General features: G+C 37.7%; 2 protein-coding genes across 15 annotated transcripts in view; both read left to right on the top strand.

Annotated features, from left to right (window-relative positions):
• SLC4A7 (solute carrier family 4 member 7) overlaps window positions 1-25515 on the top strand; it is a 551990-nt gene that overhangs the window by 150930 nt on the left and 375545 nt on the right. For 13 of the 14 annotated variants that reach the window (XM_063452205.1, XM_063452204.1, XM_063452197.1 and 10 more), the window contains one exon: window positions 889-4331. The exons of the other annotated variant lie outside the window; for it this stretch is intronic. In XM_063452205.1, the coding sequence (XP_063308275.1) occupies window positions 889-970 (82 nt within the window). In that variant the 3' untranslated portion in view covers window positions 971-4331. Of the gene's footprint in view, window positions 1-888; window positions 4332-25515 lie in introns of those variants that run through there. 14 annotated transcript variants of the gene reach the window in all.
• Window positions 16340-25515, top strand: part of NEK10 (NIMA related kinase 10) — a 194354-nt gene continuing 185178 nt past the window's right edge. The window contains exon 1 of the mRNA XM_063452208.1: window positions 16340-16395. The gene's annotated coding sequence lies outside the window, so the exon portion shown is untranslated. The remainder of the gene's footprint in view (window positions 16396-25515) is intronic.

Raw genomic sequence — 25515 nt, 5'->3', positions numbered from 1 at the left:
TGGGAAGGTGGAGGGGGCGGAGTTTCGACCCAGCGCTGAGTGACATCAGCGCTGGATCAGGTAGGTAAATAAAGGGTTTTTAACCCTTTATTTACTGGGTAGGAGGGGGTGCGAGGGAGGGGGCAGACAGAGGGATCGGTAGTGCCAGAAATACAACTTTGTATTCCTGGCACTTCAGTATCCCTTTAATACACCTCATGAAATTATTGGACTATAGGAAACATATACAGAATTGAGTCAGGTTCTACATTGAAGTACTCGAGCAGTTGGCTTTGTATTATTTCTTGATTAGCTATTTTTTTTATTTTGGTCTTGATGACGTGGTGAGATGATATATCCCTTAGGCAGATGTAGACATAGCATCAGAGCAGGACGGTGAGTTGGTAGGAATGAGACAAAGATCAGAGCAGGACAGTGACTTGGTGGGAGTGAGACAAAGATCAGAGCAGGACAAATGAGACAAGGATTAGAGTAGGAGAGTGACTTGGTAGGAATGAGACAAAGATCAGAGCAGGACAAATGAGACAAGGATTAGAGTAGGAGAGTGACTTGGTAGGAATGAGACAAGGATCAGAGCAGGACAGTGACTTGGTAGCGAGACAAGGATTAGATCAGGAGAGTGACTTGGTAGGAATGAGACAAGGATTAGAGTAGGAGAGTGACTCAAACAGGGCTGTGCCTTTGCAGTATGATATAGAACGCAAACAGCACCATGGCAAGAAATTGCCTTGACTTGGTATGATTGTGAAGTAAGTTCACTGTAAGACCAATTAGATTCCATCTATTTTATAAATTACATTTTAAATACTTCAGTATAAATGTGAATTTAGAATTTTGGTGTTTTGAATATTTTACATGTAATTTTAATAATTTTGTCTCTCGTTACAGCCCTGACAAGCCAGTAAGTGTAAAAATCACCCTTGAAGATGAAACGTCTAGAAAATACGTTGATGCAGAAACCTCTCTATAGAGCTGAACCAAGAATAATGAATAAATGTGTGTTTGTGTGTGTGTGTTTGTGTGTTCTCTGGAAAGAGATGAATGGACTGCATGAATCATGACTGAGTAAAAGACCATCAAAGTGTGAAAATTGTTTTCAAAATACTGTATGTACACCTCATAAATTATTAGCACTGTAAATACTGTATAGGAACTGAACAGGCTTCAAACTGTAATAAGGCACCATATGATCACGCAACAATTATTTATTCAATAGGAACATTTTTATAGAATATTTTTAAATGGATTTTATTGTATATTTGAAAGCCTTTCATCAAGCAATAGTGTTGAATCGTTCCGCTCCCTAAAGTGAATGCATCAGAAAGGTTTCAACTTCTAATTCCCATAATTTCCATAAAAGAAAATGTTTTACTATGTATTTTTTTAAGCCTGCGTATTTGTACTTTACACTTTTTGTTCCATTTCTTTTTCACATAAATGTATATTTGGTAAGCAAAATGTTCTGTGGCAAGAAGTTCTGCTCTGATCGACAATATTCAACATGCCTGTAACTAGGTCTCAAAAACACACTACATAGCAAAGAGTGGATATGCAACGTGTCCATGTGAAATTAGTTTTAGTAAAAGTAGATTCTCAGTTTTTGTATTTAACCTGTCACATTCTTTAACTGCAGTAGAACATGTTAACGTTTGCCCGTGTTCAATACATGCTCATTATAACACATACTCTGTCTGCTGTTGCTCTGAGCAGTATTTAATGTATTCTATGTTTCTGCCTCCAGCACGTAGAATGGATTTTTTTTTAACAATTGTTTTGCTTACTGTCTACTGCCTGCGTAATCAAAGACAAACTGGTCGAACTACTTAAGGATTATATTCAGTGAACTTTATTTATTAATGAATATTTTGTATTATGTTGAGCCAGTGACAACTTATGGCTGTCCGTTTCCTAAGTCACTGGAGTTGATCCTTCTTGGTACAGTGGTGTCACCATAAAAAGTGTATATTTGCTCTTCATTCATTTTATCTTTCTTGGCTAACTAGAATTCACAGGACGATTCAATAACCCATTCCGTTTCGGCAAAGTTTGAATTGTCAGACATTTAAATTGAATTTAACATTTTAGGTTAAAATGACCAAACAAAAAACAATGCTGATGTAAATTTTCCACTTGGGCTATTTCAGCCTAAAATGCTAAATTCACTTTCAGTTTGCTTTGAGTTCACAATAATTTACACTTTACTGAATAACCCTGTTAAAATTCTGGTTAAGATTACTTGAATTGATGAACACAGTAAGTATTATATGAAAGAAGCCCGTGTATATGGTGTCCAAATTCCCTATATTGTTTCTGGAGCACGATGACACTTGATTGAAGGTGAATTTTATGGTACATGGATGGTTCTTAGAAGCCATATCTTCATTTGGCACCAGTTCTTTATACTAATTAAAAATCTGGCTTTATTTTATGGGCAGTGTGTGTGTACAACCCACCGTTCTCCATCAGTACTTCATACTGTACAATTGTCACTCATAAGCCCAGATTGTCTCCAAAAAAATTATATAACATCACGGGAAAAAGTACACCCTCTTTAAATTATCTGGTTTTACATATGAGGACATAAAAATCATCTGTTCCTTAGCAGGTCTTTAAATTAAGGAAATACAACTTCAGATGGACAACAACTCATGACACGTTACACCATGTCATGATTTATTTAATAAAAATAAATGCAAGATGGGGAAGCAATGTATGAAAAACTAAGTACACCTTATGATTCAATAGCTTGTAGAACCACCTTTAGATGCAATAACTTGAAGCAATCGGTTTCTGTATGACTTTGTACGTCTCTCACATCGTTGTGGAGGAATTTTGGCCCACTCTTCTTTACAACTTTGCTTCAGTTCATTTTTTGGTTTGATGGCATTTGTTTATGCACAGCTCTCTTAAGGTCCCCTCATTAAGTTTAGGTCTGGACTTAACTGGGCCATTGAACACCTCTATTTTTTCTTTTTCAGCCGTTTCGTTGTAGGTTTGCTGGTGTGCTTGGGATCATGACTCAGTTTTGGCCAAGCTTGAGCTGTCAGACAGATGGCCTTACATTTGATTCTAAAATACTTTGGTATACAGAGGAATTCATGGTCGACTCAATGACTGCAAGGTCCTGTGGCTGCAAAACTAGCCCAAATCATCACTCCTCCACCACCTTGCTTGACCGTTGGCATGAGGTGTTCTGTAGAATGATGGACTTCAAATTGTTTGGAAATGACCTTATAACCCTTCCCAGTTTGATGGATAGCAACAATTGCTTCTCTAAGATAAATTAGATATTTGCTGATGTCTTTCGTCCTTGGCATTGTGTTAACACATACCTGAAACGCCAGACCAGCAAGCTGCTAAAACGTGAGCTTTTATAGAGGTGGTTACCTTTGCTGATGATCAGTTAATCAAGGGCCTATTGAATAGCAACACCTGTCTGCTAATTAGTCTCTCAATTCCGATGAAAGCAGTAAGGGTGTACTTATTTTTTCACACGTGGCTTCTCCAATTTGGCTTTATTTTTGTTAAATAAATCATGACAGTGTAATATGTCATGTATTGTACACAGTGTAAAATGTTGTGTGTTGTTGTTCATCTAGTGTTGTATTTACCTAATTTTAAGAATGGCTAAGGAACAGATGATTATTATGTCCTGCTATGTAAAACCATAGAATTCAAAGAGGGTGTATTTTCCTTTTTCCATGACTGTACAACCGTTTTTGTTGAATAGTATCAGAAATTATATTTTCAAATTACAAGTACTCTTTTTCACAGAGATTTCCGCATATGTCTTACTTAGAAGCTTAAGTATATTTCACTTGACTATTGAAGCATCACAGTGACATATGTGAAGCAAATTATGTTCATGTGAATCTATCTAACTTTGCATTTATTGGAATACTTTTCTTTTGTTTTTGCATTTGCAAGCAAAGGTTTTAAGTTATATTTCTCTGCTGTAGTGGAGAACTAAATATTCACTTAATTATGTACATGGCCTGTACATATTGTGGTAAACAAAATGTGATTCTCTTTAAATATTGACTGCAATTGTATAATAACACAGTAATGCCATCAAACGTTGGCTATAGGTTCATGATATTGTACAATGTAACAAACAATGCTGCATTTGTGCACCATGTTGGAATATTCACTAAATTGTTAATTATATTCAAAGTAAATTTAAACACTTGCAGCCAGAGTGGCTGAATTATAAATCTTCTCTAAATGAGCGGTTGTTGTCATTTAGACAATTTTAGCCAAATATTTGAAATTCACTTTGAATTACTGACAATTCACATTTTGCTGAACAATCATGATGTAAATGGACGTGTAAAAATTGATTCAGTGATATTTTTGTTGGTTTTTGTTTTTTATTTCTTGCAGGTAGTTTTAAAGTAGGACTGATGAAAGTCCCATATAATTTTGTGAGTGTGTAATCCTTTGTAAGTGTGTGTATGTGTGTGTATTTTTTTTTGTATGAACAATAATTTATTCACAAGTTTCCCGCTCCTCAGTTCCTCCAGTATTTTTGAAGAAGTAATCCGTTGTCCTCCCAGCCCTCATGGCACAGTAACGGTTCAATACCTAGTTTTGTTTTTCTATTTAAAATAATGTTTGTGAAGAATAAGTGATCTTGATTTTATATGCATTTAAGTCATTATACAGTTTTGTTACATACAAAAACTCTTGACAGTGCTTTTTTTCCCCCTTTCCTGCCCTGTTAAAGTATCATGAAGTTGATTGTGTTTGTCTTCCACTGTTCTGTGAATTTACCGGAACATAGCCAGACTTTTAGTATTTATTAAACTGTCCAGTGTAACTACAAACAACACAGGTTTTTATGTCCGATTTTGTATTGACAATAGTCGTAGTAGTAGTTTTTTGTTTTGTTTTTCTTACTTTGTAAAAAATCCAAAGCGAGTTCCAAAATGATATAAATGGAAAAGAAAGTTAGTTTTTATGACATATAATATTTGGCTATCTTGTTACCTCTCATTTTGGGGGAAAAACAGCTTTTATATTTTGTTGGAAAACCTAGAAAAAAATGCAAACTATATTTTGTAACTGTAAAAAAGTTGATTTCAAGCAATAAAGGTCTACTGAAATTTCTAAATGAAGTGCCATTTTTGTGTTTTGTCATCATATAACATTTTTATTGTACATAATTTACTGACACATCTTATGGGAAAGGATGGTTTAGGTGCATTTGTTTAGAAAGAGTTTTCTGCAAGTACATATGGGGAAAATACAAAAAGATATGGAAGGGCTGCGCCAAATAAGGGTAGATAGTCCAGTAAAGTATTGCTAGGGTGCCAATAGATGGTCTAGGATACTTGATAGAGTTCCTCTGTGGATGCGTCTAGTGTAGACCGTTCCGTATATGTAAATACAAGAGAGGTAGAGGCGACTAATGGTATAGTATGAAAGTTCAGGGTGTGATAGGTAACAAAATGTAGAGAACTCACATTCAAGAGAGCTATGGCCAGCTCAGGTGTGGATTGCATACAGCGGTATAATCCCCGCTTATGGGATATGTAGGGAGGGGGTCTCCGTCAACACCGTCTGGTAGTCCAGAGCTCGGAAAAGAAAAACAGAAAGCGACAATAGTGCTCTCAATTTTGATGTGGTTCAGTGTGCAGATAAGAAGAGGTAAAAAACTCACATTTGAGGGAGCTATGGCCAGCTCTGGTGTGGATAGCGTACAGCGGTATAATCCCCGCTTATAGGATTTGTAGCGGCGATACGTCCGTCAGCACCGTCTGGTGATCCAGGGCTCCAATATAGAAAAATAAAAAGCAGCAATAGTGCTCTCAATTGTGATAGGTTAAGAGAGTAGTAGAGGAAATAAAATAATACTCACAAAGATAGAGCAGAGGTACTGCTCTATGGATAGGTGCTGGTGGTATGATCCCCACCTAGGATTTCTTGGAGTACTGGAACTTTAAAATTGCCAGTGGAAGTAAAAGTAACCAGGAAAGGTTAAAATGCCAGGAATAGGTAAAAAAAAAAGTTTAAAGTGCATAGAGAGTGCAATAAAAAGAGGATTGGTACAATAAAGTAGCCAAAACACTTTTATTGATCTAAAATACACAATAAAATACAGAATTAATAACCATAAACGCGTTTCACCATAAGTGGCTTCTTCAGAATGGGATAAAAGTAGTAACCTGGCAGGGGTTGTTTAAATAGGGCTATGTTAATTTGAAAATTGCGCCAAAAGTGTAATTGGCCAATCAGAGACAATTTTTAAAAACACTTTTAAAAATTAGGATTCAAAAGTATGGGAGTGATGTTATAAGGGTGATGAGTCCATTTAAATTATTTAAATGTAAAAACGAGGGTGAGAAAGTTGTTTTTAAAAACAAAACAACAACAAAAAAAGGTTGTTTTATAAAGTTCATAAAAAAAAAAACAGCAAAGGTATTTTAATAAAGTTCCGAAAAAAAAAAAGGAAGAAGAAAAAAAGGTTGTTTTATAAAGTTCAGAAGAAAAAAAAAAAAGGAAAAACATGTCTCATATCTAAAAAAAACATAAGGAGATGGTTTAAATAAAAGATAACACAGAATACAAGATACATAAATGGAAAGGCATAGAAAAAAATAATTAAAAATTATTATTATGAGGGTTGGTTAGGTCCAAACATAAAGAATAAAGGCATGTAGATAAGGGTTGTATATAGGAATTTAAATAAAATTGAACAGGTCAAAATCAACATTTAAACCAGATGGGGTAAGAGTTTTTAGATTAAAAACCCTTTCCATCTCAGCTTTACCTAATATATTCTTAATGTTACCACCTCTCCATGGTATTATACATTTTTTTATGCCGATGCATTTTAGGTGTCTTATGTCGTTATTATGTGTACAAAAGTGTTTGGAGACTGAGTGATTCAGGTAGCCTTTTTTGATATTTCTACAGTGTTCACTCAGTCTCACTTTAAGACTTCTTGTGGTCATGCCTACATACTGGAGACCACAAGGGCACTCCAGCAAGTAGATTAAATTTTTGGTATCGCAACTGATAAAATCTTTAATTTTATAGGTTTTGTTAGTGATATTTGATTTAAAACTGGTGGTTTTGGAAGGGACGGAGGGGTCTGTGTTTTTGCATACAATGCATCTTTTACATTTATAAAAGCCACTGGCATTGGGCATAAAAGAATTAAAAGTAGGTTTGGTTTCTTTTGTAAAATTGGTGGTTAAAATGGATTTGAAGTTTGGGGCACCTCTAAAGACAACATTAGGTTTGTCAGGTATAATATTTTTAAGTATTTCGTCTTCTTTTAAGAGGTGCCAATGTTTTTTGATAATTTTTTTAACATGGCCACTTTTGTTATTAAAATTGAAAATAACAGGAAGGGGCATGGGGTTGGTGGTGGGTTGGGTATTGTAAGTTAGGAGGTCTGCTCTATCTTTTTTGGTGATGGTATTTATAGTGGTGTTGAGGCGGGTTGGTGAGTAATTTTTCTCAATAAATTTTTCTTTTAGATAATTTGATTGTTTATTAAAATCTTCTATTTGGGAGCAATTCCTTCTGAGACGAAGGAATTGGCTTTGAGGGGCACTTTCCAACCAAGGTTTGTAATGGCAGCTAGATCTTTCGATAGCTGTGTTAACGCAGACTTTTTAAAAAAAATAATTGGTGTGGATGGTGTTGTCTGTTATGAAGATGTTGAGGTCTAAAAAATTAATAGATTCCTTACTTGTTTCGTGGGTTAGGGTGATGCCTCTATTGTTGATGTTGAGGTGGTGGATAAAAGAGTTAAAAAGAGCTTCTGTGCCATCCCAGATAAAAAACAAATCGTCTATATATCTAAAATATGTTACAAGGTTCGTACACCAAGCGTGCCTTCCCCATATGGCCGTGGATTCCCAGTCGGCCATAAAGAGGTTGGCGTAGCTTGGCGCGAACCTTGTACCCATCGCAGTGCCTTGTTTTTGTAGGTAAAAGGAGTCAAAAAAACAAAAATAGTTGTTGGTTAAAATTATATTAATACCTTCTAAAATAAAATCTATTTGGGCTGGGGGGATTCTGTTTTCTTTAGTTAAAATGTCTCTGATTGCCTGGCATCCTATATGGTGGGGTATAATCGTGTATAGGGATTGGACATCACAAGTAGCTAAAATGTAATTAGTTTGCCATTTGAATTTGTCTAAAAAACGTAGTAGTGACATAGAGTCTTTTAGGTAAGAGCACATTAATTTAACAGATGGTTGGAGGAGGATGTCAATGTATTCTGACAGATTGCAGAGTAGGGAATTTATCCCTGACACGATGGGTCTGCCAGGGGGGTTATTAATATTTTTATGTATCTTTGGTAAAAAATATATGACAGGGAGTTTAGGGTATTTGATGTTAAGATAGTTGTATTCGTTTTTGGTTAGGATGCCAGAATCCAAGCTTTTTTGTAAAAAAGTGGATAGGGTGATTTGGATGGTAGGGGTGGGGTCAGAGGGTAACTTGTTATATGTTTCTGTATCGTGTAGTTGTCTATGTGCCTCATCTATGTACCTCTTGCTAGATAGGATAACGATCCCACCTCCTTTATCTGCCGGCTTTATGACAATATCTTTGTCTTCTTGTAGTTGTTTCATGTGTTACGCTCGGCATGGGTGAGGTTGTGTGAGTCATATTTGTTATATTTAATTTTTTCAAAGTCTTTTAACACAAGTTTTTCGAACATGATGAGGGGTGCAGATTTGCAGTAGGAAGGGTAAAATTTTGATTTTTCTTTCAAATGAGTGTTGATGTTATTGGGGTTGATACGAGGCGTGGGGGTGGAGAATTGGTTGTGGTGGGTAATTTGTCGTTAAAAAATCTCTTTAGGGTAGCTTTGCGAACAAATTTGTTGATGTCTAAAAAGGCTTCGAAAGATTTAAAAGGGTTAGTCGGTGCAAATTTCATACCTTTGTTAAGGACGGCTATTTGGGTGGCGGATAAGATTTTGTTGGATAGATTAAAAATACCGTTGCAGGAAGTGTTTGAAGGGTTTACTGTCTGTCTAGCCTTTCTCTTTTGTGCTCTTCCGCCGCTGCGTTTACCTCTGGGCTTAAAATTCTTTTTTTTGTTCGTGGAGGGTAAGGTGTATTGGCAGTTAAATTTGGGTGGGTGCGAATCTCTAAAAAATGATCTTCGTTTTCTATTTCTGAGTCAAGTGACAGTAATTGGAAACGATTAGGGTGATTGGGAATAGTAGGTGATTGGGTGAAATTGGAATATTGTTGGTGACTATTTGCGTATTGTGGTCTTTGGGGTTTGGGTGAGTGTTCAGGTACATTGTAATAGTGGGGTGATCGTGGTGGTTTATATGAAGTTTTGCGATATCTTTGGGGTGCTGGTAAGTGTTGGGGAGGGTGAGAGTAGGATGGCTTGGAGGTAGGTTGGTGGTGGTGGTGGTTAGTTCTATAAGTGTGTGGTTTGAAAGGAGACCGGTAGGGGGGTCTGTGTCCTTGGTAGTGGTGTTGTGGTGGTCGGTATGAGGGTTTGGGTGCAATTTGTTGGTGATGAGATCTGTCATATTTGTATGGTTCAGAGGAGTATTCATTGTGAGGAGGGTTGTCAGAAATGTATTTTTTGTTTAAGTGATATGTCCTCACTTGTTTGTTTGCGTAGTCGTGTTTGTCTCTAATATATTTCTTGATTTTGAGGTGTTTGGTGTCCATTTCTATTTTTTCTATTTTGCTTTGAATAAGGATAGAGTTTTGTCTGTATACACGTGTATCCATAAATGGCATTAATTTCTCTTTTAGGTCATTAATTTCTATGTCTAGTAGTGACAATTTTTTACTTTTTTTAGTGACTAGAGTCTCCATCAGTCCGAATGTGCATAGTTCAAGTTTACTGTACCACTCGTCCATAAATTCTAAGTCATCTTGATCTGAGGCAGGGAGTTTGAGCAATCTTAAGCCTCGGGGAGTGATTTGCTCTTCTATGTATTTTTTCATGGTGGCTATTTCCCATTTTAGTTTAATTTCAGATGTTAATGCTTTTTCTAATTTTATGAAAAGTTCTTGTTGGCTTAAGGTGTGGTGTCTGATGGGTACAGGGCTAATGGGTCTTGTAGGTTCAGAATCAAATACATTGTTAACATCAATAACATAATTATTCCTAAAGTCAAAGATGGACATAATTGAGGAGAACAAGCAGCTAAAGACGAGGGGAATAGATATAGATAAACACAAAAAGAATTCAGCGCTAGTAATCACAAAATTAGTCAAGGTAGGCAGCAACCCAAATGAAGGAAAACCCCTCGGATCCTTCGGTGGATAGATACAAAAAGATATGGAAGGGCTGCGCCAAATAAGGGTAGATAGTCCAGTAAAGTATTGCTAGGGTGCCAATAGATGGTCTAGGATACTTGATAGAGTTCCTCTGTGGATGCGTCTAGTGTAGACCGTTCCGTATATGTAAATACAAGAGAGGTAGAGGCGACTAATGGTATAGTATGAAAGTTCAGGGTGTGATAGGTAACAAAATGTATAGAACTCACATTCAAGAGAGCTATGGCCAGCTCAGGTGTGGATTGCATACAGCGGTATAATCCCCGCTTATGGGATATGTAGGGAGGGGGTCTCCGTCAACACCGTCTGGTAGTCCAGAGCTCGGAAAAGAAAAACAGAAAGCGACAATAGTGCTCTCAATTTTGATGTGGTTCAGTGTGCAGATAAGAAGAGGTAAAAAACTCACATTTGAGGGAGCTATGGCCAGCTCTGGTGTGGATAGCGTACAGCGGTATAATCCCCGCTTATAGGATTTGTAGCGGCGATACGTCCGTCAGCACCGTCTGGTGATCCAGGGCTCCAATATAGAAAAATAAAAAGCAGCAATAGTGCTCTCAATTGTGATAGGTTAAGAGAGTAGTAGAGGAAATAAAATAATACTCACAAAGATAGAGCAGAGGTACTGCTCTATGGATAGGCGCTGGTGGTATGATCCCCACCTAGGATTTCTTGGAGTACTGGAACTTTAAAATTGCCAGTGGAAGTAAAAGTAACCAGGAAAGGTTAAAATGCCAGGAATAGGTAAAAAAAAAAGTTTAAAGTGCATAGAGAGTGCAATAAAAAGAGGATTGGTACAATAAAGTAGCCAAAAAACTTTTATTGATCTAAAATACACAATAAAATACAGAATTAATAACCATAAGCGCCTATCCATAGAGCAGTACCTCTGCTCTATCTTTGTGAGTATTATTTTATTTCCTCTACTACTCTCTTAACCTATCACAATTGAGAGCACTATTGCTGCTTTTTATTTTTCTATATTGGAGCCCTGGATCACCAGACGGTGCTGACGGACGTATCGCCGCTACAAATCCTATAAGCGGGGATTATACCGCTGTACGCTATCCACACCAGAGCTGGCCATAGCTCCCTCAAATGTGAGTTTTTTACCTCTTCTTATCTGCACACTGAACCACATCAAAATTGAGAGCACTATTGTCGCTTTCTGTTTTTCTTTTCCGAGCTCTGGACTACCAGACGGTGTTGACGGAGACCCCCTCCCTACATATCCCATAAGCGGGGATTATACCGCTGTATGCAATCCACACCAGAGCTGGCCATAGCTCTCTTGAATGTGAGTTCTCTACATTTTGTTACCTATCACACCCTGAACTTTCATACTATACCATTAGTCGCCTCTACCTCTCTTGTATTTACATATACGGAACGGTCTACACTAGACGCATCCACAGAGGAACTCTATCAAGTATCCTAGACCATCTATTGGCACCCTAGCAATACTTTACTGGACTATCTACCCTTATTTGGCGCAGCCCTTCCATATCTTTTTGTATCTATCCACCGAAGGATCCGAGGGGTTTTCCTTCATTTGGGTTGCTGCCTACCTTGACTAATTTTGTGATTACTAGCGCTGAATTCTTTTTGTGTTTACATATGGGGAAAAATAGGATCCATTGTACAGCATTACGGAATTTGCTGTCGCTATATAAAATATATGCATCATAAAATAATAATAATACTTTAGTGCTAAGCATTGCACACAAGCCATCTGGACATTGTTAACATGACCTTATCCTGGAATGGGAGCTATTCAGTGCAATGTTATTTCAGACTTCAAAGCTGCCTTGATGTATCGTATTAGTTCTACCTTAAAGGGACACCATAGTCACTAGAACCACTACAGCTTAATGCCTTTTTACAGAAAAGGCAATGTTTACATTTCTGCCTAGTAACACCTCAACGGGCGGTCACTCACACAGCCAGAAGAAGTGCGTCCTAGTTCAGTGCTGCACTGTTAGGAGATATTTGCGTTCAGCGTCTCCACATTCTGCATTGAGACGCTGAATGCTTCCCAAGGAGATGCATTGGTTCAATGCATTTCTATGAAAAGAAACTTATTGACGCAGCACTGCATTTTGCTGCAAATGCACAATTGCCTTCCAATGCTTTCCTATGGGAATGCATCGGATTGGCTGAAATCCTCATGATTGATCTCAACCATTTAGGCTTTTTTTTTTTCTCCACAGAGAGGGGGCCCAGGGACCTAATATTTACTCCAGCACTATAGTCAGGGCCGACGCTCCCTATAGGCAAATTAGGCAGCCGCCTACGGCGCCTTTTAAGAGGGGGCGCCGGTGTTACTCACAGTGCCTTTACTGCTCTTTAGCAGCCCTCTGTTAGACTAATTATTTACAGCATGCCGCCATCCATGTTACCGGGCGCTATGGAGCACTTACCTGGCTGCTGACTAGCCCCGGTACAGCACAGGCATCCATCTCGGCTCACAAAACAAACCCCACCTCCCAGACATTTAATAGGGCGGCAGCTCAAGGCCGCATCGTTTGCTCACTCCCGCACCTTGCCCTGCATGTGGGGACAAGTGGGCGGGAGCATAACAGGAAATGCGGCTGGGACTGACTAACACATGAACTGCAAAGTGATATGTCATGAAGGTTAGAAGGGGCCTCGAAATGTGTGTCAGTCTGTACGTTTGCTTGAGTCAGTGTGTATCTTGATGGGTCAGTGTGTGTCTGCATGGGACATTGTATGGGTCAGTGTGTGTGTCAGCGTCCTGTTACATTGTCCAATATTGTGGTTCCTCAAAAGATTAATTTCAACATTAAGAATAAATCAGATGTAACCATATGTGTTCCTAATAAGAGCGGGGATGTGTTATCATCATGTATTCTAGTGATTATTTCACTAGAAAGGTCATAGACAAAGTATTGATGTTAATACATGTGGCTATCAAGTATCCCCACATTTCAGTTTAGAATCTTTTCTTGGAACCTAATACATTTAAACTTGATAAATGATGTTGATAAGATTTTGGCAAAATATTTGATTGTTCCATATTCAGTGATTGCAGTATGCCATCATCTTAGGGTGACTGTTTATAGCAGGAATGGGTAAATAGAGATTTACAGAATTGGTGGGTCACTTTATACGTGAATTCTTTGTACATAACCATTTATCTACTGCTTTTTTGGACAACATACTTTCTAACCAAATATGTGAGAGAAATTTATGAAGTGGCTTATCACAAAGCCATCTCCCATTTCCTCTTACCAATTAGACAGAATGGTGAATGTTTATAATAATAATGAGTACGGGAAGCCTTCCCCTTTAACCATTCTATGGCTTGAGTGGGCTTATTAAATATGGAAGTTCATAGGATCCTCTATTACTCACTAAAGAGATAACTCAAGCCTTGGTCAGTTTGTTTGTGTATCTCAGTCTGTTTGGGTCATTGTGTGTGTATCAGCCTGCATAGGTCAGTGTTTGTGTGTGGATGTGTCTGCATGGGTCAGTGTGTGTCTCTTTATGGGTCAGTGTGCTTGTGTGTCTGTCTGTCTGTATGGGTCAGTGTGTGTATTTCTATGTGTGTCTGTTTGGGTCAGTGTGTGTCTGTATGGGTTAGTGTATGTGATTTTGCACACACTGCATAACATTTTTTGCATAGGAGCGGCAACGTTTTTTTTTTTTGCTTATGGCGGCAAAAGTCCTTGCACTGGCCCTGGGTCAAGGTGTGTATCTCTGTATGGGTCAGTGTGCATATGTGTGTCTGTCTGTATGGGTCTGTGTGTATATGTCTGTGTGTCTGTATGGGTCAGTGTGTATAGGGGCGGCAACATTTTGTTTTGCCTAGGAGGGCAAAAATCCTCGCACCAGCCTGTACTATAGTGTAAGGAATTCATGTTTGCATTCCTTACACTATAGTGTTTCTTTAACTGTTTTTAAAGCAGTGATAGCTAACCTTGGCACTCTAAATGATATTTCACATAATATCCAGCTAGATTTTAAGGAAATGTAAGGTTCTAATCATTAAGGCCATGTATAGCCGTCACTGTTCTAGAGTATTGAGTAAGTCCAGGCAAGGCTGGTACAACCTGTATTGCAAAAAATGTCCAGGTCTCTGCGCTATGAATTAATACCCACACGGTAAAAAACACAATTCATTTTACTATCACTATGCCTTTCTAAATGTCATAGGGTTTTAATTGTTTTATTTTCTTCCAAGTGGATTTTGGGATATACCTTGATTTCTCAATCATGGGTATAAAATAAAAAAACACAATTGATTTTATATAAAGTAAGGATAACATGCTTTAGTTGTCTCTGATAGACTATTTACAAGTATGTAGGTAAGGACAAAAATTTACATTTGCGTACATAGGATTCCCGGTATTAAAGGGACACTATAGTCACCTGAACAACTTCAGCTTAATGAGGTTGTTCAGGTGAGAACTATAGCTCCCTGCAGCCTTTCTCATGTAAACACTGTATTTTCTGAGAAAATACAGTGTTTACATTGAAAGCTAGGAACACCTCCAGTTGCAGTCACTCAGAGTGAACCAGAAGGACTTCGGAGTTGATGAAGGCATAATATGCCTCCATCCACTCAGATCTGCTGTACACGAGCATCCTGTGATTCAGTATCTCCTCCCCCTGCATGCAGACACTGAACTTACCTCATAGAGATTCATTGATTCAATTCATCTCTATGAGGAGATGCTGATTGGCCAGGGCTGTGTTTGAATCATGCTGGCTCTGCCCCTGATCTGCCTCCTTGTCAGTCTCAGCCAATGCTATGGGGAAGCACTGTGATTGGATCAGGCTACCACATGTCAGCAGACTGCTTGTTTTTCTGAGTCTAACAGCATACAGATTTACAGCTTCAGGCTTGAATACAGTAAGATTTGTACTATATTTATGGAGGCATGAGGGGCCCAGGGAGCTAGATGGTGGTGTTAACACTATAGGGTCAGGAATACATGTAGTTGCACTGGTGACTATAGTGTCCCTTTAAAAACTGAAGAAACCTTTGCAGAATCATTTAAAGCCTGTGTTATCAAGGGGAACACCTACAAAGTCGTTTTAGAACAGTATTATGACCCTCTTTTACAAAAATAAATATTAAAAAAATGAAAATTTGTTTTCAGGACTGTAATAATATTGCAGACTATTTGGATTAGATTATTTGCTAAAAAAATAAATGGAGATCTCGCTTTGAATATTTAACCTAACCCACAGTTATTTTTTTTATTCATTTTTGTACTATTTGTAAATGGAGGACAAAAAAGCCACAATTTTCATTTTTTGTGTAGCTACCAGACCTGTCCTAGCTTAACTTTGCAAGGGTCCAACATTATTTAAATTTACTTTTTTGAAGAAAAAATCACCATATGTTTTTGTGAAAGGGGCAAGGTAAATAAACATTAAATTAACTTGTAAATAAAAAAGGCGGTTTAATTTTTTTTTTTTTTTTTATCTGTTTCATATGATTGAGTCTGTTATGGTTATTGTGGCTAAGCAGACACTGTTGTAACTCTTGCACAACAAAAATAAAGAATTTAAAAAAAAAAGGCGTTTTTAAAAAAAAAAGGTTATCATTATTAACAACATTTATATAGTGCCAACTTATTCCGCAGCACCGTACAATATTATAATATATCAGTATAGAATAATGCACACATTTTTTCAAATAAATCTTACCAAATGTTTAATGAAGCAACAAGTGAAATGATTGCTATGTTTGTGTCACAGTATCACCTTCCCTATAGATATAATGTATCATGTCAGTGGTTTAAATGAGTTAAACTGTCATCCAAGTGCCCCATAATCTGTTATGGGCAGTAATATATTGCTTATTATCTTAATATAATATCTTAATAAAGTCCCCCTTCTGTGTGACTGCCATTACTCTGTGTATAGGCACACCTTCCCTAATACAGGGCACTGTGACTCACCTGTCTGCCTGCGTGCCGATACATAGTGCTGTCCATGCTTCTAGGTGTGCCTGTGTCCCTCAGCCACGCCCCTTCCAGTCACCTGGCAACGGTGTTATTTTTTTCAATCATTGTTTACACCGTTACTAAGGAAACGAGCAGCTGGAACCCTCAAAGCGGCAGCAGAGCTCTGGGCCCTGCAGCATGTGAGTACCCCCTGACAACAAACTCCCATCACCTGTGTGCAAGGCTGAGGCTGGGTATGCATTAACCTGTGTGTGTATGGGATTATTGCACAGAGTTCATGCTAGTTTAAACCAAAGGTAGGGAAAAGGCTGACCCCAGAGTTTTTGTAAAACTACAACTTCCATGGTGCTTTGCCTTTCTGAAGGATGGCTAAGCACAATGGGAGTTGCAGTTTTACAATAGCTAGGGTTCTACCTATTGGCCACCCTTGGTTTAAAGCACTCATGCTGTAAAAGAAGGGGTTTCCCCGAGTAACCTGGGACATCCCACCACATCCACTGACAGTAAATGTGCCTTAAGCTGTCATTCATTGCCAAGGCAAAGCATTAAACAAATACATCATTAAAAAGACCAAAACAAAAGTCACTTGTGTCTTTTGTCAGATTGTTAACATTTGAAAGGCTGTACACATTCCAGTGGAATTAAAAGGAAATGTAGTGGTTTATTCATGGAGTGCTTGTGACTATGTGTAGGATCTAGAGCAGGGGTGCCCAAAAGGTAGATAGATGCCTTGTCTATGATGTTATGTCATTCTAAAGGTGTGCAAAGCTTCAGAGAGAGTTGTGGTTCTAAAATATCTGAGGGATATTCCTGGTCTAGAGCTTTTGGGGACTGACTTTATACTGGACTAGATTTAAAAAATGTTGTTTTTAAGTAAATAAGTGTTTTTAGTGTCAGTAGTGGGTTAAATTATGTGCAAAAATAAGCACATTTAATTAGGTGCAAAAATAGGCACTCGCATGAGCTCAGATGTTTAAAATATAGGGCGATGTAATTGAAATTGGCTATGTAAAACCTTGATACATCTTAACCAAACTTCAGATGGGTAGGTATGTACTGAGATGGAACATGATATGTCACCTGTCTGTAACCGGATTTTTCCATTGTATCTGGATTGTGGAATGTGATATTGAGCAGTCTGTTGTGATGCCCGAAATAAGATCTATAAAAATAGAGCATGGAAGGTATGTGATAAGCATGTGTGAATTGCACACATGTTTCTTGAAATGTAATATTGGGATTTTTTGAGAACTGAACATGGGCAGGATTAAGTTGTCAAAAATAAAATTATTGGTTCACTCTAGTAGGGTAACATTTCAGGGTTACTAGTATTCTCTGGTATACTTGTTTCAATCTGTCTGTCATGCTATCTATAAACACCAGACATTAAAGTGATGAGCAAAGGTATGACAGAAAACTCTCACTGATATAACTAAATCTAACAGACATGCAACATTTGGGATTTAAAAAACAAAAACAAAATAAAAATGTATGAAATACTATTTGTCCTGCAAACATACAGACTCAATAAAGGTGTTAGTAGGTCCCAAAATATCTAAGGCTTGAGTCTAAAGAGCAATATGATGTCCCCTGCCTGCAACACTGAGCCCTTGCCCTGCCCTGTCAACCCCTCCACTTTTCCTAAGCAGGTTCTGTATTTAGATGTTATTAATTTATCTTTTTTTCTTCCACATTTGTCAAATTTATACCACATTTTACAGTTGTGCGCAAAAGTTTGCATACCATTGGAGAAGTGGTAATATATGTACCATGAGTGAGCAGGCAAAACACATTTCTTTAATTTCTTATGCGATTCATGATCAACTGTATGTTATAACAGAATGGCACACTTATAACACAAAACATGGTAACACATGGAAAAAAAATGACCCCTGTTCTAAAGTCTACATACCCTTAGTTCTTAATACTGTGTATTGCCACTTTTAGCATCAATGACAGTGTGCAGTCTTTTGTAATAGATGTCTATGAGGACCCTAATTATTGCCGGTGGTATTGCTGCACATTCTTCTTGGCAATATGTCTCCAGGTCATGCAAAGTCTTTGGTCGTCTTGCATGAACCGCACGTTTGAGATCTCCCCAGAGTGGCTCGGTGATATTAAGGTCAGAAGACTATGATGGCCACTCCAGAACATTTACCTTTTTCTGCTGTAGCCAGTGGAGGGTCAGCTTGACCTTGTGCTTAGGGTCATTGTCATGCTTAAAAGTCCAAGAGCGTCCCATGTGCAGCCTTAATGAGGAAGAAAAATTGTCTGCCAGTATTTTCTGATAACATGCTGCATTCATCTTGCCATCAATTTTCACAAGATTCCCCGTGCCTTTAGAGCTCACCCCCCCCCCCCAAAAAAAAACCATCAGTGAGTCACCACCATGCTTCACAGTGGGGATGGTATTCTTTTCACTATAGGCCTTGTTGACCCCTCTCCAAACATACTGTTCATGGTTGTGACCATAAAGCGCTATTTTGGTCTTGTCACTCCAAATTACAGTATACCAGAAGCTGTGAGGTGTGTCAAGGACCATGCAGTTCATTTTTGTTCACGTATCGTCATCTTGAAACAACCACATCGTCTTCTTCTTCCAGAGCAGTCTGTATTTCTCCTGAGGTTACCTGTGGGTTTTTCTTTGTGTCCCAAACAATTCTTCTGGCAGTTGTGGCTGAAATCTTTCTTGGTCAGGTATCAAGAGATTCACGTATTTTCCACTTCTTGATAGGTGCTTAATCAGTACTGACTGGCATTTTCAAGGCTTTGGATATCTTTTTATATCCGTTTCCATCTTTATAAAGTTCCATTACCTTTTACGCAGTTCTTTTCTGCTCCCCAAGACTCAGTATCTAGCCTGCTCAGTGCATCCATAGGGGTGCTAACAAACTCTTTTACTATTTATACACAGACACTAATTGCAATTTAAAAAGCCACAGGTGTGGCAAATTAGCCTTTAATTTCCATTTTAACCTGAGTATGTCACCTAGTGTGTCTGTAACAAGGTCAAATATTAAAGGGTTTGTTAACTTTTGATCAGGGCCATTTGGATGATTTCTGTTATCATTATGATTTAAAAAGTAGCCAAACAACTATGTGATAATAAATGGCTTCATATGATCACGATCCTTCAATAAAATTAAATATTTTGCATGATCAGTCATATTTTTTAAATCAATGCCAAAATGTCACAATTTATTCCAGGGTATGCACACTTTTGAGCACAACTGCATGTCACATTTGGGACACAAGGATCATGGCAGTGTGTATGCAATAACGTTTCTGGTCATTTGGCATAGATCCAGACCAATGCGTGCAATGTTCATGCAACACCAGCTGTGTACCGTGCTAGTACACAGACAAAATCTATGTCAGTTTTTAGTTTTGCATTGCATTTAATATTATTTTAAATACAAACTGCTGCTTTAAACCTATAGCAGAGATCCGAGTTTCATCCTATTACTCTAATGGAAGGTCATTCTTATTAGACTTCTGGCACCTGACTATGCTTTGTTATTTTGGTTTTTGGTTTTGAACTGCTGTTAAAGGTAAATACTTGAATAATCTCTTTATGGCAGCAAATGAACCCTATATGTCCCTGTCACTTGTGTATTTTGTGATGGCAGACATAAAGTTCACATACATTGTTTAAAACCCCCAAATCATAGGGCTTGCCATTAACTGGAAGCTTTTGCCAGATATCTCAATAGCAAGGATATCTGGCAAGAGCCCAACTGGGGCCCTTCTGGCAACAGATCATTGTGGCACCATACCCTTACTTATAGTGCTTTTTTATGAATATTCTGCACTGGATCTTTACAATACATAATATCTATTTATCCAAACCTTGTTGCCTAATGCTGACCATTATGACATAGTGCTACATCAAGCTTATTGACTGTGAGGGCCTAAACACATGCCAGTCACTACCCACCCTATACTGCTCCAGGTCTTGTGTGTTCAGCTTGACATGATTACCCATTATCTAAAGAATATTCAAGGGAACTTTTACTTCTCTGGAATAAAACTTTGCAGATCACTGATAACTTGTGTTAACTTTTATTTCATGAGATGGTCCATTTTCTATTAAATATATATTAAAGACTTGGCAAATTACAGCATAATCCAGTTCAGACAAGGTAATGCCAGCGCAAATAATGCAAATGATGAGCTAAAATAAAAACATAATTCCATTTATCCTCTTCTCTATATATTTTCTCTTCGGTGTCTGCAAGGTGTGAAACAATCATAGAAGGAGACTTACATTGGAGGTGCCCAGTAGCAGGATGAAGCGTTATGGATTCTTAACTTTACTTTTCACACCTCATTACTTCAGAGTGGTCCAAAGTGCAGAGTAGGATTTGACAAGTAAATAACTTATTTGTTAGGAGTTTAATTTATTTGTTTGCAGGTACATATTACAACTTGGGAGATCCATCATCGGTAATTTCATGAAGGAACGAGTACAAATAGTTAAATTTGCTTTCAAGATTGCAGGTCCATTATTTTGACACAAAGAGCTTAGCGCCGCAACTTCACTGTAAGCCGCCACATTCGCCTGATCTTTCAGCTACCAATTTCTTCCTGTGGGGATATTTGAAGAAGTTGGTGTATGTGAACAAATGTGTACACTTGAGCAGCTCAAGGAGAATATTTGTGCAGAAAATTGAACACCAGAACCTCAAACATTAACTAATGTTATAAACAATGCAATCAATAAAGCCCAAAATTGCGAGGCGGCAAATCGATCTCTTTTAAAAGTCGAACAAATCTCCTTGCGTTAAGCATTCATTGTATGTAATATCATTGAAATTGGTTTACTAACAAAACTGTTATTGACTCCTCAAACCCTATTCTGAATTTTGGCCCACCTTGTATATAGCTGATGTGTGCATTTGTGAAACACTAGTCCTTTTTCAAAATGAAATCATTGAGGGCAGTGATCATCCCTCTTTGGGGTGTTCCATCAAAACCTATTTTCCAACAAGATAGCTCCACCGAAATATTCTCTTCAGTGACTTGAGGTGAAAACCTTAACCCCTTAGTGACCAGACGGTTTTTCAATTTTCATACCGTTTGGGACCTACTAATTTTCCTCTTATTTATTGTACCCACTCAAATTATATACTGTTATTCTCACCATTAAATGGTCTTTCTAAAGATACCATTATTTTCATCATATCATCTAATTTACTATTTAAAATCTATTATGTATGTACAACCGCCAAAAACAAACCTGTGCTAAATAGTTTCTAAATTTCGTCCTGAGTTTAGAAATACCCAATGTTAACATGTACTTAGCTCTTTTTTTGCAAGTTATAGGGCTATAATTACAAGTAGGACATTGCTGTTTCAAAATATATATTTTTAAAATTTATCAATTGTGACATTGTAACACTGTTATCTTCAGCGAAGTCTCCCGAGTAAAACAGTACCTTCCAAGTACAGGTTTTAGGGTGTCATGGAAATTTACAGGGTTAAATACAGTGCTAGCAAATTAAATTATCCGGACTTTCGGCCTGGGTTGTCAGACAGGTCCCTCAAATTGCAATCAATAAAATTACTTAATTATGTAAAAATATTACATAAATATGCACATATAATTTAAATATATATACATATTTATATATTTAAAGTCTACGTGTATATTTATGAAATTATTAATGTAATTATGTATATGGATATATATATATATATTTCGTATTATTTTAATTTATTTATATAAACATCGAAATATATATAATTTCATTCTATGTGTATTTTGATATAAATATATATATATATATATATATATATATATATAAAATAAACAATACACAATACACAAGATCCAGCGCACTCTGCTATCTACTAAACAGCAACTTCAATGTTGACAGATTTTATTCGTTTTTAAAAGTTTTTTAAAAAACACCTAATCTAGGCAAAAAAAATAATGGGGATTTAGTTACATTATATGAGCATACATTGCATAAGCCTGCCACAACGTCAATGTACCCCATCTTTGGCAGGTCCTACTCTCACAGTCTAATGTCTGCTCTTATGAGTTATGTCTGTGTATCTGCATGTCTGTACCTGTGCATGTGTATCTGTATGTGTATCAGTGTTTGCATCTGTATGTGTGTCAGTGATTTTCTCTCAGTGAAAAATGAGTGTGACCCACGTAAATTGCTGATGAAGTGGCCCACTGCAGAAAAAAAGTGGACACCTACGTTATAATATATTGTTTATCTATTACCAAAGCTATTCTATAACAAGCTGTAATTTACAACTGCTGAGTATTCTTTTCATGTATAGCAGATGATCACCTCTTGGATGGATTCATGTCTTAGCAGGGATAAATCAGGCTTTTGTAAAGGATAAAGTTCCTTCATCTTTTTTTGAACACCTTGCCTCGCACGTTATATCACAGCATGAAAATACTCAAGCGATGCCAAATATTTTCTTAGCTTAGAATAACTTTATATGTTCCTAACTGTGTGTTAGAATTACAGTCACCTTTTAATGTGAAAGGTCTTTCATATTTTTAAGGTAGAAGATATTTTACGTTATATAGATATAGATGTGACTTATCCAGTATATCCAATATGTATCCTGTACAACCAATATATATAATGAAACCTCCTGCAAATAATCACTCTAAGTATTTTGTGTGATAGCAGCTGCATGGTGTGTGCACCTTAGTCCTACCCCCCTTCTTTTAATCTTTCAAATAGAAGAAAGATAAACTAGAAAATGTACAAGTAATCCCAGTAAACTGTTGAGATTTCTCAAACCTATATATCTCACAATTTTTCTATAGGAGAGTGTATACCAGGATAATTAGTCACACAGTGACCCATTGCCTGCCCTTCATGTATGAAAAAAAGAAAAGAGAAGCATTATCACTAATAGATGGAAGCATATGTAAGCTTACATTAAATTACACAAGTGCTTCTCATTTGTTTTTACTTATTTTTGCTCAGTCTCATACAGAGAAATGCACAGCGTTATATATAGTCAGTTTTATCTAATTTTGTTTATCTTTATTTATTTTCTTATTTAAATGAAAGCAAATGGTTTGTCCAGTCCAACACTACACTCTTTTTTACAATCATGTGATGATTGAGCTAAAACATATTTAAAAATGCGAGCACGGTTTATTTAGACTTCCTCCTGGTTACTGAACCAGCATTCTATTTTCACAACATCAGGTTTTAAACCTCTGCAAACGTATAAGCCAGTGATGGTGAACATTTTTAAGCCCCAGTGCCTAAACCGCAATACAAACCAACTTTTGTTCGTCAAAGTGCCAACACGGCAATTAAACAAAACAATTATACACACAGACACTCACACATACACAGACACCAACTTTTTTTCGTCAAACTGCCAACACGGCAATTAAGCCAGTGATGGTGAACATTTTTAAGCCCCAGTGCCTAAACCGCAATACAAACCAACTTTTGTTCGTCAAAGTGCCAACACGGCAATTAAACACAACAATTATACACACAGACACTCACAGATACATACACACTGATACACATACTCACAGATACACAGACACTCACCGATACACATACACTCAGAGATACACATACACTTACATATATACACTGACACTCACAGACACACTCACACACACACACACACACTCACTGACAGACACACAGTGACTGACAGACACAAACACACTCACTCACTCACAGACACACACACTCACAGACACACACTCACAGACACAGAGTGACTGACAGACAGACACACACACTCACAGACACACACACTGACAGACATGCACACACATTAACTGACAGACACACACACACTCACTGACAGACATTCACAGAGTGACTGACAGGCACACACACACTCACAGACACACACACTGACATACAAACACACACACATTAATTGACAGACACACACTTATACACATTTCCCCCAACACTCATTACACAAATTACGGTACTATTATTATAATATTTTTTTATTTTAATTTAACTCCACCCAGCCTCTGTGGGAGAATTTGAGTGAATTCCTCACCTGGGGTCCAGTGGGGCTGCAGGGGCTGTTTGTGCTGCTGGACAGACAGGCAGGGGGCGAACTGGCAGAGTAGGCAGTGAGGGAGCTCTGATCTTACTGCTCAGCTCCCTCGCACGCCGCTTAGTGATGCTGGGAGCCGGTCTGATGTCATATTCCAGCTCCCAGGTTCACTAAGCTGCAAGCCCGCAATAGAAGCTGCCGCTCACCTCGGGTGGGGCCCAAAGGTGGCCAGCCAGCCAGCTCTTGGGCCCCCCCAGGACACGAGACTAACAAGGCAGTGCTGCCCAAGGCAAATGCCTTGTTAACCTCACGGTGAATACACCGTTGGGCACCCTACCAGTGACCTATGGCCGCGTGCCCACAGAGAGGGCTCGGCATGCCAGCTGTGGCACGCGTGCCATAGGTTCGCCATCACTGGTATAAGCAATTACAATTACAAAGACATGTGTCCACAAGAAGACATTGTAATCACCATATCACTGTAGGGTAATGTTTAGACAAGGTCACTGTAAGATTAGTCAAGACACTTTTGTACTAAAATAAAACAAATGGTATGCCTTGAATAACAAACTAGGCTAAAAAATAGTGTAACTGGCATATTGAGGTTAAAAAGAAATAAATTGTAGTCACTTAACTTCAAGCTAAAAAGCAAAAGAAAGCAAGGCATGCATGTCATAACGAGTCATTTTGCTAAATTATCATACTGAAAATGTGTCATTATTTTTTGTAACTTTTTTCTTTGTGAATGCTTTCAAAGTCATTACACTCTTTTTTTTTTTTTTTCTTAATTCTCAACTAAGGACACACAAAACACCATTAGTGAACATTTTAGACTACTTGGAAGATTTCCACGATACTGTGAAAAAATGCTACAACTGTTTATTTTATTTGAAACCTCTTTAATTATATGGAAATCCTAATTAGACATAATGGTAGCTGTAAATTGAACTATCTCCACCATAGCAAAGCATATCAGGCAGCTGTGTGTGTTCCAAACAGTTAAACAGTCAAACTGCTGCTTGCACAAAACTCAGAGAACACAGCAGCTCACACCCCGGGAGTGTAACATAGAGGTAACACTGAATGCAAAGTAAAACATTAGTACCAGAGAAACTGCAATGTCTAAATCGCAACACTAAGTCTGGCTCCAGTGACTGTCTCCCAGACAACCACTAGAGGGCTTCCTAGATCGAAACACACCTTTGGTCCAGTATCTTTCAGTGTGTTTCTGTATATCTGCATTTGTATCAGTGTGAGTGTATCACAGTGTG

Source organism: Pelobates fuscus, chromosome 4 (genome assembly GCF_036172605.1).
Source record: "Pelobates fuscus isolate aPelFus1 chromosome 4, aPelFus1.pri, whole genome shotgun sequence".
Lineage (NCBI taxonomy): Eukaryota > Metazoa > Chordata > Amphibia > Anura > Pelobatidae > Pelobates > Pelobates fuscus.
The sequence above is the reverse complement of the archived record's forward strand: the minus strand, read 5'-3'. Positions and strand labels throughout refer to the sequence as shown.